Raw genomic sequence first — 14,186 nt, 5'->3', positions numbered from 1 at the left:
AGGACCTTTGGAGAGAAACGAACATATGTGTGTTCAATCCTCCTGTTTTTTTTTTCCCTTAATTGGGAGACAATTAAGAAAATTGTGTTTTTCCAGGACTCATCAGCTCCAAGTCAAGTAGTTCTTTCAATCTAGTTGTGGAGGGCGCAGCTCAGTGGCCCATGTGGGGACTGAACTGGCAACCTTGGTGTTAGGAGCACTGCGCTCTAACCAACTGAGCTAAGTGGCCACCCCTCAGTCCTCCTTTTTAAGAGGAACTGTGCTGCGGTCTTTGCTTAGAATTTGGGGTGACCAAAGACCTTTGTGGTAAAACAGCAAGCAACTAAAAGGACACTATCCCCTTTCAGCCACTCCACCATCAGGAATTTCTAACTGGCTTTCCTTTTCCACAGGTTGCAGCTCTTTTCTCACCAGGTCTTCTTAACAGATCCCCCTACCTCATTTTCTCTTACTTAGAAATGAAAGCAGCAGGCCTATCAAACCTACAAAAGGCGGTGAGTTAAACCATTTTTCTGACCTGAAGAATTTAGGTCATTTAGTGTTTTATTTTTTAATAAGTGGAGAGAGTTTATATGCAAATCAGATATGTTTGTTTGTTTGTTTTTAGCTGCAGAAATAGGGTCAGTTTTTTGTTAAATAAAGTATCTGGTTTCAACAAAGAGACTTATTAATATATAGGCCACGATGACCAAAAATAATATGACACACAAAAAAACCCCACCTAAATCCACTTTGATTACTAACATTTAGTTCATTACCAACATTCTGAAAAATGACATGTCATTTCATATATTATAAAATTTCATATGAGTCAGGGGAATTTCAGGCTTTAAGGACAAGTCTTTAAATCTCTCCCTAAATCAACTGTGCCCCAAGCTACACATCAAAAGAAATACATCAACAACAAAATGCTTTTGTTACTAATTAGAAAGCAAATATTCTGTTTCTATGTCAGAAAGCAAGGCCAAAGAGAGCCCTGTATTGTTGAGATTTATTTCACTAATGGACTGGCAAGAAGAGATACAGCTATAAACTCTCAACATCAAAAGGCTAGGCTTGGAGCCAGTGGATTCTTAAGGTTTATTTCGAAAAGCACACATCTTGACAGCGACCAGAAGGGACAATTAATTTAAATAACATCTTGTTGGGGCGGCCGGTTAGCTCAGTTGGTTAAAGTTCAGTGCTCATAACACCAAGGTTGCCAGTTCGATCCTTGCATGGGCCACTGAGCTGCGCTCTCCAGAACTAGATTAAAAGAACTACTTGACTTGGAGCTGATAGGTCCTGGAAAAACACACTGTTTCCCAATTAAAAACAAACAAACAAACCATCCTGTTCACATAGATATTTGGGTTGTCTAAGCGGGTGTGTGTGTGTGTGTGAGTGTGTGTGAGTGTGTGTGTGTGTGTGTGTGTGTGTGTGTGTGTGTGTGTGTGTGTCTGGCAGGGGTTGGGGAGATCTGGCAGATTTATTTAAGGGAGTAAAAGTCCCCTTCCCTAACACTCTTGTCTGAGTGCTGCTACCTCTCCAGTCCTTCCTCCCCAGACCTGGCAGCCATTTAAGTGCCAGGATATTCATAAGCAAATATAGTCATAATTCTTATGTGTTGGTAACCAAAAATATCAGAGAAATTCTCCTAGTCCTTTCAAGGAGTGATACTAGAGACCAGTATTCTATTTTACCTATAGACTATAAAAGTAATAATATAGAGATTTACTGCATAGAAACATCAAACTTGAAAATAACAAATTGATATAAATTAAAGTACTAAAAAAGGTTTAGCCTCTGTCCCTTTGCTGCATGGAGAAAGTGTTTACTCAATCTGATATCTGAGGACAATCTGACGTAGAACATATGATCCTCTTTGGAAGATGCAGAGAAGTTCACTTTCTTATGGATATATATAACAGTTTAGAAGTGGTGATCTTTCCCAAAATGTAATTTATCTTATCTCTTGAAACAGAAGCTCTCAGCCTCTATCTACGGTCCAAACTTCCCATCTCTGACTTCCTGATAATTCAGGAGTTTGAAAACTGGCCATTTGGTATAGGATTAGGGAAGATGCCTTCCTAGAGTTCAGAATTAGAACTCGGATTGCATTTTTCCTTGTGAGTGGAAAAAGAGAAAATTAAAATGAAATGTTACTATTAACACTATAGATCAAATGGCTTTTGATTGCAACCTCGGAACCCAACAATTTTTGATATTATACCTATGAGGAAAACAATTTGAGGGTAAACTTTAAATGTTAAATATTTTTGAAATAGAATATCCATGTTGCATTATATCACAACTTTAAAAGTACTTCATATATTTAAAAAGATCTCCTCATACAAATGTTCAGTTAATCCTCCTAAGCACCCAACGTGTTTGGCAGAGAACATGCTATTATTGTTTTTCAAGTGTGTCATCGTTACAGAAAGTGTAAATGACTCGCCCAAGCTCATCTCATCCATATGGGGATACTTTCCTTTATTGAGTAAATGAGGCCATCTACCTGCCCCAGAATCACAACTCCTTTTATTTGTGTCCAAATTCTTGTGACTCTTCACAGGCCCAGCTCAAATACTTCTGTTTTCATGAAGCTAGTCATGATACCCGCCGCTGACAGTGACGGTTTCTTCCTTTGACTTCATAGCACTTTCTCTCTCTTTCTGCCATGAATGAATAGCGTTGGAATCAGAAGATTTGGTTTGGGTTCTGCTTGGCTATTTACCATCAGGGCAATCCCAACAAGTAAACTAACCACAGTAACCACTTGAACACCAGTTTTCTCATTAGTATAACAGAGAAAACAGAATATATATCCATAGAATTATTTGGAAATTTAATTTTGATAAAAGAAATAGGAAAGAACTATGTGAACTATAAAGCCCTATACAAAGTTACTTACACACACACACACACACACACACACACACACACACACACACACACACACATTTTCTTTTCTTTCTTTCTTTCTTATATACAACTTTTATTTCCCCTATTTTCTGCTTCAAGGAAGACTAATGAATAATTGATTCTGTCACAGGACTCATTGGTGTTTCACGACCAGGAATTTGATACAAATTTCTAAAAATGAATGAAGGATTGAAGGCATAAATATATTAGTCAAAGTAAGTTTCATAAAGCAGAATGCTCATCACTACCAGACAAACGTGGAAGGCCAAAAGCTGACTTCAACTTCTCTCTAATCTGATTGCCCATTTCTTCTTCCCCACAACGTTAGCAAACCTAGATTTATCCCTGCTTTCCTAAATATTCCCCGCAGTATTCTGCCTCTAGGTCTTGAACCAAATCATTACTCCCTTTTTATATCCTTCATCTGTTGAAATAGTATCCATCCTTATATACCTAGCTCAAATACCATTTTCTCCATGAAGCTTTCCTTAATCTCACCCACTGAAAATGACACTTCCTACTCTAAAGTCCCCAATATTTGTTCGTATCTCTCATGACCATCATCATCTGACCACATATTGGATTTCCTGGTGCATGTATTATCTAACCTAGTACACTACATTCATGTTAAGATCGGCATTATGTTTTAGTTATTTTTATACCCTACCGAACATGCAGTAAAATGTCTTCCATATAGTAGGTCCTCGAATAATACATAGGGCTTGAATGTCCAACTGTAAGTGTCTACATTGTGAATTGCCATGAAAACATAGTAACATTTTACAAAATGATCATCGACTGTTTGAAGTCATTATTACTGCACATTCCTGTCAAGATAGTATATTATGGGCAGAAACATATCTACTATAATTTAAAAAGCTACAAATACATAAACAAACTACCTCCTGATTTACAATCTGATTTTCTCCATAACTTGAATGCAGCATGTTCTTATTAAGTTACAATTTTATCATTAAAGAATAACTTATTTAAAAAGTTAACATACTCAATATGACATTTGGATAAAAGAGCAAAAGATGCTTTAGAAAATACCAAGAGGTTGATACATTTTAAATGTACATCATTTTCATCTTTCATCATTTTAAGTATCCAAACTAATATAACTGCTACCAATAATCCTCATTGTTATTATCATAACATAGATTTCCTTTATAACAACAAGGGTATACAAGTCTCTTCTTTCAGGGATATTTAAATCACATAATCCTCCATGGCCCGCTGTCAGTTTTTCCCTGGGCTTTTCCAGACACAATATACACACAGCCCAGTAACAGCTGCCTTCCATATGGACTGAATAGTTTCTGTGCCTTAGAAGGAAATTGTATCATTTGCAATGATATGGATGGACCTAGAGAGCATTATGCTAAGTGAAATAAGTCAGTTGGAGAAAGACAAATACCGTATGATCTCACTTATATGTGGAATCTAAAGAACTGAATAAACAAGTAATGTAAACAGAAATAGCTGCAGAGACACAGAGGAAAAACTGACGATTGCTAGATGGGAGGGGGTGGGGATGAAGGAGAAGGGGAAGAAACGAGAAAACATAAATTGGTAACTATAATATTGCCTCAGGGATAGGAAAGACAGTTTGGAGAATATAATCAATAATGTAAATATTTTTTAGGGGGCCAGATGGACTCATGTCTTGTCAGGGAGACCACTTCATAGACGGTGTAGAGGCCTGACCACTGCACTGTACATGTGAAGCTGCCGTTGAATAATATTGAATGTCAACTATAATTTAATACATATATAGTCACGGATGTGGAGTAAAGTGTGGGAATGGAGTCAATGGAATTGCAATAGATAAGCATGATATCGGGGGTGGGAGGGCAGTGGATGGGGGGAGAGGCGTTGTCACTTTGTGGGGGGTGAAAAGGATAACTATTGATTTGTTTTGTACACCTGAAACTAATAATATATATTAATATGTAATATATATAATTAATATATAATATTAATATATAATAATAATAATATATATGTATAAAATAGTTTCTGTGCCTTCTCACTGGGTAGGGGCTACCAGGTTTCTTTTAAAAATATATTCTTTTAGACCCTAAGCCTCTTTATTCTCACTTTATATTTTTAGGTTATCTTCACCGTATTTACTTCTTAACTCCAGAGAATTTCTGAGTTTTTCTGTTGTTTTGTGATTTTTGTCCCTTCCCCCTATCCCAAACATCACCAAATCTTTACCTATGGAAATGCTGTTTTATTCAGGCCTTTGACTTGCTGAGAATTACATTTCTATCCTCAGTCAGAATAAACAACCTTGAATTCATTTGTGTCACTACTGGCCCCTATTTTATAACTTGGTATGTCAGGAAGGCTAACCCAAAGACTTGGAGATATAAACTGTGGTCCTTCTGGGAAGACATCCATCAATGTTGACCTGCTCTAATGACCTCTTTATTTTACGAACTGACTTATGCTAATTTTAATGACTCTCAACTAATGAGGGAAGTATGCCCTCACTGGGGATATCAAAATCATTGGCATGTATATTGAACTTTATATTAAAATTGTATTTAGAGTTTGAAAACATTGTCCATGTTTTTCCCAGCACAAATATGACCCCAGTTAATAGTTTCATAATTTTGATAGGTAGGAGCATGAATTTAAAAGTTAAAGCAATATCACAGTATATTAAATAATAAATAGTTTGGACCTTACACATAGAATGCAATGAGTAAATGCTCAGCAGCTTTCAATCAATTCATATTTGCTTTATATACCAAATTTCTCAGAAACTGTGGCAATATTTTGGGCTTATTATGGAAGAAAATGTTTTTAAAAAAAATCTAATTTACAACTAGCAGAGAAGAAAAAGAGGGGGGCAGCAGGAAAGAAGCAGAGAAAAACAACACCATCCTATCAGACATAAACTAAGCACCACTGGTAGAAGATGATGATATGGTTAAGAGCACGGACATAATGCATAAATGCACTCACCTCGGTTAAATGAGGATTGGGATTAAAACCACAGAGGCTGCAGACAGTGGTGTGACACCCAGTGCATGTGTTAAAATTGGCCTTTTCTGGAGCATGCAGCAGAAGTTCAGTGACATTGCAAAGAGGACAGATGGTCTTAGGGGGGCCTTGTGCTGGAGTCTGCACTGCAGATGGAGAAGTCGGTGGCTGCACAGGCTTCCCAGTTCCTGTTTGGCTTCCTGGCTTTGTAGATTGCTGAGCTGAGGGCTTTGCTGGGCCAGGCTGCTGAGAAGAGGGCTTTGCTGGGCCAGGCTGTTGAGAAGAGGGCTTTGCTGGGCCAGGCTGCTGAGGAGGGGGCTTTGCTGGGCCAGGCTGTTGATGAGGCTTTCCTGGCCCAGGCTGCTGAGCCCCCGACTTCACCAGCCCAGCCTGCTGTGCTAGAGTTTTTGCAGGCCCAGGTGGCTGAGCTGTGGGATGTGGCCCAGGTTGGTGAGCTAGGGATTTGGGGGTCCCTGGCTGCTGGGCTGGGGTCTTTGCTGGCCCTGGAGGCTGAGCTAAAGACTTTGGCCCAGGCTGCTGAGATGGAGATTTCTCTGACGCAGTCTGCTGAGGCTGGGGCTGGGCTGGGGACTTAACCCCAGGCTGCTGAGCTGCGGGCTTTGTCGTACCTGGTAGCTGGGCTGGGGGCTTTGCTGTCTGCTGTTGAGCTAATTTTGCTGTCCCTGGCTGTTGAGCTGGGGCCTTCACTGGTCCCAGCTGCTGAGCTGAGGGCTTTGCAGGTCCAGGCTGTGCTGTGGAAAGTTTTTCAGGTCCAGGCTGCTGGGCTGGAGGCTTTCCAGGACTTACTTGCTGAATCGGTGGTTTGGATGGGCTTTGCAGTGAGGGTTTGATTGATTCTCCCCTTACTGTGTCTGACTGTTTAGTCTGAGGCCTGGTTGCATCTCTTTGAAGTGGCAATTTCGCCTGGTCTGTCTGAGGGGTCTGGGTAGGCCCCTGAGTTGGCTTTCCTGTCCCTGGAGGTTGAGATTTAATCTTTTCTGGTTGCTGAGAAGATAGTGATTTGGGAGCATGGTCTTGCTGAGGTGGTGCCCTCACAGGTCCTTGCTGCTTAGGAACTGCCTTGGGTGACTGCTGTTGTGATGGAGGTTTTGCGATTCCTTCAGGTTTTCCTTGTTCCTTCTGAGCTACTTTTTGTTTCTTGGCGGTTTCTTCCTGGGATACATCAGAATCTGATATCAAATCAAAAGGGTTGAATTTATTTACAACAGAGGAGACAGCACTTAAGGGGTTAACCTCTGAGAGGAAGCCAGGCATCATACTAGACTTGTGCTCTTCCTTAAAATCAGTTCTGGATTTAGATTCTTTCAAGCTAATAGTGGAAGGACTCCTTCCAGGCAATTTCTGCTCTGACTTCAAAGTGTCTGTAGTTCTACTTTTACTGAGACCAGGCTGAGCTGGGCGCCCAGGGTCCGGCGGTTTTCCCGGTTGCTTTGGAGGGTGACTACTATCCAACTCTTGTTTCCTAGAAGAGTGAAACAAAAAGAAGTGAAATTATGAAAATGATCCCAACTCAGAATAATATTAAAAAACTATAACTTTCTTCTATCCTCAAAATTTTGAATGTGTAAATATAACTAGAATCCATTTTTGCTGCATCCTGTAAGTGATCATAAAACTTTTAATGTCTTTGTTACTTTCTGTATAGTCCCAAGATAGAGATTTTTCAACAAGAATGTGAAGAAAAGGGGGGGGGGGGAACAAAACAATACTTACTACTATGAGTGATAAAAAAATTAACATACTGATTTACAAAGTTTTCATAAAAATAATTTACATTTATATTTTAGAATATAAAATCTAATTAAATACTAACTCAATAAATTAATGCAACGCTATGTCCTAGTACATTCATGCTCACAGGGTATATATCCTTGATCAAAAGTTATGGTCAAAGAATGTTAGTCTCTCAAATACTAGCAGCACGAATAAGTAAAAATATTCATCTTAAAATGTGGGAGTTTGCTGCAACTGTTTTTTTGTTGTTGTTTTGTTTTCTTTTTACTTGATTATGAGAATTTACATTAGCTACATAAAGCACACAATGTGACATCAGGGAAGCTTCTAGTAAGGAGGTTACAAGAGGCCTTTCCACAGACTCTAAGAAAGTTGATCATATATTTAATTTTATCCTATTTGGTCTAAAAAGGTAATATTCATCAAATATTATCCTTATAAACTTTATAGAGTGAGAATTATTACTTTGACTAGACATTTTGAGAAACAGTTCCATTTCATTATTTTTTCCAATAGCTAATTCTTAATCTCAGGTCTCTTTGTAAGGTAACAACAGATGCTTAAAGCATTCTGAGATATAGTTTAGCATACAAATAGCAACAAGCCAGTTGTAACCCCACTTCTGAAAAGTATTGTTACTTTCCTTAGATGAAGAAAATACATAATATTTTTGCTTAATGTTTTCTACAATATTTACTAATGCCATTGTCAGATTATTAGTATTATTTATTAACACTGATTTTAAAATGTAACAAGTAATTGATTTGCAAGATTTCTTTTAAGTCATAGACAAATATACAATATGGATTTTTTTAAAGTTTTGGAAACAAAATCAAATTTAAATGACTATGTTAAATAATTAAAATTGTTGTCTCTTATATATACTTTTAGCCAAAAATCAAGTACATTATTTTTTTTAAATAAGCCATTCTCTACTTATAAAGTTGGAAGTAATAACAACATGCCACTTTAGAAGTATAGAAAAAAATCAAATTATAAGTATTTTGTTTGATATATGTAGCTTTTTAATTTTGGAAAAGGTTTATTTCTTTTTAATTAAAAGAATAAAAGGAGTAAAAAACAAGTGATTAAGTAGCACTTATATGAGACGATCACAAAAAAGTTGTACAGGTTTTAATTTATTTTGTCAAAATTTACCTGCTAATGGACCAGACGTAATTTTAAATTCCAGATCATTTGGTAGTTAATATCAATTAAGTTTTTGAAATTCCCCTACTGACACAGAAATTTGAGTATGGATCAAGATATACGAAGTAGTAGAAAGAAACATAAAAGTATTATTTCTAACTAGCAAAAGTCAGAAAGAAACTAATCTACACATGGAAATATATATGCAAAGTAATTTTCTATAAAAGATGATTAATAGAATTCTTAGTTCTGGCAATTTCCTCCAGGAAAAAAAGTTACAAAAACTTTAGCTATTATTATGTCTGTAAAGCCTTTACTTAAACAAGGAATTAAAATCATTACTGTTATTAAATCGAACAGTTCTAAGATATCTTTTAAAATGCACCGCTACATATTTCCATTTGGAAACAATAACTGTGAATGTTTCTCTATATGAAGGCAGTAGAGCCATAGCAAACCTACAACAGATTATTTTCAAAAAGTTCCACTGTTTGGATCTTTACGTTATTCTAGAAATGTTCTACATTCAATTAATAAATTTGACTACTCCCTTGAAGGACACACAATTAGGGTCTCCATTATAGAAATGACTATCCTGCAAGTACTTATTTAGGCATTTTATTGAATTGGCTCCCTGATACAGAGCTCTAGAAATCTATATTTAAACCAAGTACCAAAACATACATTTAACTAAATCGTCCTCTTGTGAAAATACTATTAAACTTAATCATTGGTTTTGCAATATTATTTCACTTAATACAACATATGTACAAAACAAATAAAAGTAAACTTCATGAATTCCAAAACTTATGATAACAATATAAAGCAAAATTTAAAGCAAAGCGCTTATATCAGAAATAATAGTTTGGGTGTCCTACAAATATAAATTATATTATAGAATCCCCCAGGGAGAAAATACCTCTATACATCTAAAGATTGCCCTACAATTTAAACTTGGTTTTATTTGCTGTAATTATGTAAATAACCAGAAAATGCAGAGCTTTGGAAGCAAGAAACTGAAATATAATCATTAAGAGAAAATAGAGTCTTAATACCAAACAAAAATATAAAGATGTCTTAGCAAACTGTGGTCTTTTGGTGAATTTTTGTTTGGTATAACAGTTCTGTTAAAAAGAAAAACTAACTAAAATGCAATCTGTGTCTTCTGTACTTAGACTATGAACTCCTAGACAGAGAACGTATTTCACTCATCTTTGTTATCACTAGAACCAAACCTGGTAACTAGTAGATGAACATTTATGTTTGATGAGTGAATAACAATGAGTGAATAAAAGAATGAACATGTCAAGTTTTGTTTTATTCTAGATTAATGTTTCGTGAAGTCTTTACACTTCAAATTCTTCTACAAGCCTTCTGAGATCTAAATGGAAACATTCCATATTCATTTTAGAACCTACACATGGCCTACTGCTGTCAGAAGAAAAACAGTTGTGGAGGTGTCTAGCCAGGAGGGGAGGCCCAAAGTAATGCTTAAGAAAATAATCGATTCAGTCAGAATTCTTATAAAATATTCTACTAATCAGAAGTGTTTTTTAGTAAAGCCTTTTTCACATGGCATACCTGTAGTTGTAAACAGAATGAGTAGAAGTAATAAAATTGCATTTCCCTGGGTCTACAATGAATAAAAATCCAGGAGCATTTCATTTATAACCTGTAGCTTCTAACTCGTAACTAACTACCTATGCCTTACATATCCTCCTCCCTTTTCATTTCACTAATGTCATCCCTAGATTAACATAGATTAGCAGAGAAAACGGTTTAGCTACAAATGAGGCAAACAAGTATTCACGTGTAAGAATGTAAAAACAGTTGGAATGCTAAAATATTTTGTTAAAAGAACGTAAGAGGCAATGACACTTAACTTGACAGTGCCGAGTCACATAAAATTTTATGTTAGGAATATAAGCAACTTTAGGCATCCATTTTTATATTGTAGAGGATACTAGGACTTTAAGAGGCTGAGAGATTAATTCAAGGTTATAAAATTTGTCACAGAATTATTGTGTGCTGACTACTGGGGTTAGACCGGGGGATTTCCACTACACTGCACTGACTTCTCCATATGTAAAAGAATATTGATACATCAGTTAACTCATTATAATGAATAATTCAACATACAACTTGTCTGCAGCCATTATTGCCAGTGCTATTCACTGCTAATATTGATATTACTACTCTTTATGTGTATAGGGTTTCTTCACGTTCAATTCCAAACAATTTTTAATTGATCCTCACAATGATTTTACAAGATAGGTAAGACAAGTATCCTTTGTCTTATTCAGAGACAAGGAAACTGAGGCACATATGGCTGAGAAGCATATATAATTTACCATAAGTCAGTTAAAATTAATAGAATAAGAATCTAGGTCCTTGGGCTCTCAACCTTTATTTCTTAAAAAAAAAAAACTCACCATGTCTAACTCACAGTGCTTAATCACTTAAAGTTTCAAATTATTTGGATATGCTTTCTTATATATACTTAACTCAATGTGTTTCTAAATATCTAAATGATGAACCAAGTGTTTCTTTGGTTATCACATAAGATAATAACTTTCAAAAATTATGTGCCTCTTAATGAAATCTTTCAGTAAAATACAAGCAGGTTGCAGAACAGAAACATATTGTTATATATTTGAATGAAGCTTTTACCAATAACTGTTTAGGCTACAGATTGCCTATTGGTAAGAATTCTACCATAACAAAATTATAAATAGGGAGCTTTAAAAGTATGCTATCTGATACAAATACTGCATAAAACATCATAGTTTCATAGGATGAAATAACATTTTTCATCCACTGTCTGAAAGATGAAAAGTTAGGAATTTAGAAATCAAAGCTCACACTTTTCTCGGCATTTGTAACCAGCGTATAAAACCTGTTGCTTGTGCCTTGTAGGAAATATTATAGAAGAGCTGGCATACATAAAAGTATTGTACTTCATTATTATTCCATGAAAATTTAGTGAATGAACAATCAAAATACTTTCCAAGTCACATTTTCATTAGTAGAGAAAAATGGTACATACCATAAACAGTATATACCATAAGCTGTACTACTTTAGGACTTTCTTACCAATAGCCCAAAACACTGAAAAACATATTCAATACAAAGGAGCTAGTTTAGTAAGGGTGATTGCATTTCAACAAAATAGGGCTTCTACCTGATAGATTTTAGACATTTTGGATTTTATGTGAAAAATAATGTCACTATCCATAAAACATTTTTACATTTCTCCTATATGAAATTTAATATTATAATTATTTGATAAAATGATATGCATATAACTTATGTGATAGTTCCTAAGTTAAAATATTTTTTCTCATTTTATGGAGTATAAGAATCTACACCTATATACCAGCAGTTTTACATTTTCAATACCTCAAATGAAAATTGTAGGCTTCCCTTCAGTTATCATAAAGCAGAAACGGTTTCAGTACCATGGATAGAGAACTATCCTCTGTGGGAGGGTGCAAAGTTAAAGGGCTTGTTTACAATAATAAAGGCAGGGCAGACACAATGATTATACCCTCTTCGTACTCTAATTAGAAACAACTAATTTATTACATGAAGAAAAATAGAGAGCTAGAGAAGGAAATTAATGTTAATATTACAGATTAGCTCTTAATTGCCCATGCAAATTGTCATTTATTTGCTTTGTCTTTATGAATTACAAATTAATTTTAAGATAACACAAATTCACGTTCTTCCAAAAACTATGACACTTTGTATATAAAAGGGTAGTGACTTAAAAAATAGCATATGCTAATTCAGAAATACATGTACAGCACCTGCTCTGCTGTGACCAAACCATCTGTTTAATGCCACAACATATTTTAGGGCCCCACATTAAATATAAAAGGTGTATTAATTCTATACCTTCTTCCTAAACAGCTCCCGATTTCCTCTGGGGGTAGGGTTAAAAGGACAAAACACCTCTAGGGGAATTCATGATATTGTTATAGAAATATTTGGACATCATTTACAGAGAAAAAGACCCCAGAATGACTGAGGAGGTTTACACAGAGACAGGTAAACACCCAGCTCTATCCATTTCCCAACACGTCCGTTTTGTATTAATGGAAGACTTCCAGATTAGTAAAACACTGGAGGGCGTCTCTCCACGCCACCCTAGAGGGAAAGGGTACCAAACGGCCAAAAATCACAACCTAAAATCACAGTTCCAAGAATGCAACCTTTGACTATCCCACCAGAAACTCTAGAATGCATCATTTCTTTTCTGCCATCCGAAGGCTTATAATCTCTTTATCGCCACTTCATTAGGGAGAATAAAATGAACGGAGACGACATATATGTACTGCCGTGCTAGCACATACAGGCTGGCACATATGTGCACGGGGAGCTGTACATATATGCCCGGACATATACATCATGCTGTGCGTGCCTGTGCATGGGAGGCGGCTCCGCAGCGGCCGGGGGGACGCTTCCCTTGGGCAGCCCCTGCGCCCTTGACATGACAGCGGCGATCTGTCTCCTCTCCTCTTCGCTCAGCTGGCTCAGGTCCGCCTCCATGCCGGCCGGGATCACCGAGCGCAAGGGGCTCCCCGCCCCGCCAGCCCCTCCTCCGGCGGCCGCTGCCGCCGCTGCCGCCAGCCCTTCGGGGAGCCCTTCCCCTTCCAAGCTCGCCTCATTGCCCATGGCTCGGGGAGACTCGGGGCCGCCGCGCTTCCTCCGTGCGCTGCGTCCCTGTCAGGAAGCCGGCGGCCCAAGCAGCAGCCGGAGCCGGGGCCGCCGCGAGGCGTGCAGGTGGCAGAGTCCCTGGGCTCGGGACCGGGCACCGCTACCCGGAACGTCAGGCACGGTTTAGTCCAGATCGCAGGTTATGCCCGCAGCCTCCTCCATGTTGTACAACGCCAGGCAACCTTTGCAGAAGACAACTCCCCGACGCCGACTCAGTACCCCGAGCCGGGGAGAAGCAGATATGAGCTGTGCCAGCCGGCGCCGTCTGCCCCTCCCTCCGCGCCCCGCCTCCTCGCAGTGCGCATGCCCCTTTCGGAGCAGGTGATGCCCACGCCCCCGCCTACCCTGCTCTGCGTAGCTCCATATCCTTCCTCGCTGTCAGCACCGATTTAAAGGAACCCAGCGAGTGCACAGATTAAAGACCTGGAGGAAACAACTGCGGTTTCTTTCAGGCATATTTCAGGATGCCTCAACCTGACATTCAAGGTGGGCGCAAAGGGGCAGGAGGGAATGTGCCTGTTCCCGGCTTTGATTCATGGGATTTGTAGTTTCTTTCTTCCTCTCTCGTTTTTTTTTTTTGAAAGGAGGGTTTTACAAGATGAATGGGCTCAGGTAACTGAAAATGTACAGGAAAAACCTCTCATACCTTTGGGACAATCTGT

General features: G+C 37.8%; 1 protein-coding gene across 8 annotated transcripts in view; it reads right to left on the bottom strand.

The window, feature by feature from the left end:
* PCLO (piccolo presynaptic cytomatrix protein) overlaps window positions 1-13,810 on the bottom strand; it is a 409,380-nt gene extending 395,570 nt beyond the window's left edge. For 4 of the 8 annotated variants that reach the window (XM_019660711.1, XM_019660712.1, XM_019660710.1 and 1 more), the window contains exons 1-2: window positions 13,229-13,807; window positions 5,884-7,384 (exon numbers count right to left, since the gene is read on the bottom strand). In XM_019660711.1, the coding sequence (XP_019516256.1) occupies window positions 5,884-7,384; window positions 13,229-13,482 (1,755 nt within the window). In that variant the 5' untranslated portion in view covers window positions 13,483-13,807. Of the gene's footprint in view, window positions 1-5,883; window positions 7,385-13,228 lie in introns of all 8 variants that reach the window. The other 4 variants (XM_019660715.1, XM_019660716.1, XM_019660709.1 and 1 more) reach the window with 2 other exon arrangements.
* Window positions 13,811-14,186: the final 376 nt, after the last annotated feature.

The sequence above is a fragment of the Hipposideros armiger genome, unplaced genomic scaffold (genome assembly GCF_001890085.2).
Source record: "Hipposideros armiger isolate ML-2016 unplaced genomic scaffold, ASM189008v1 scaffold_326, whole genome shotgun sequence".
Lineage (NCBI taxonomy): Eukaryota > Metazoa > Chordata > Mammalia > Chiroptera > Hipposideridae > Hipposideros > Hipposideros armiger.
Note: the sequence above shows the minus strand (reverse complement) of the source record. Positions and strands in the feature narration are given on the sequence as shown.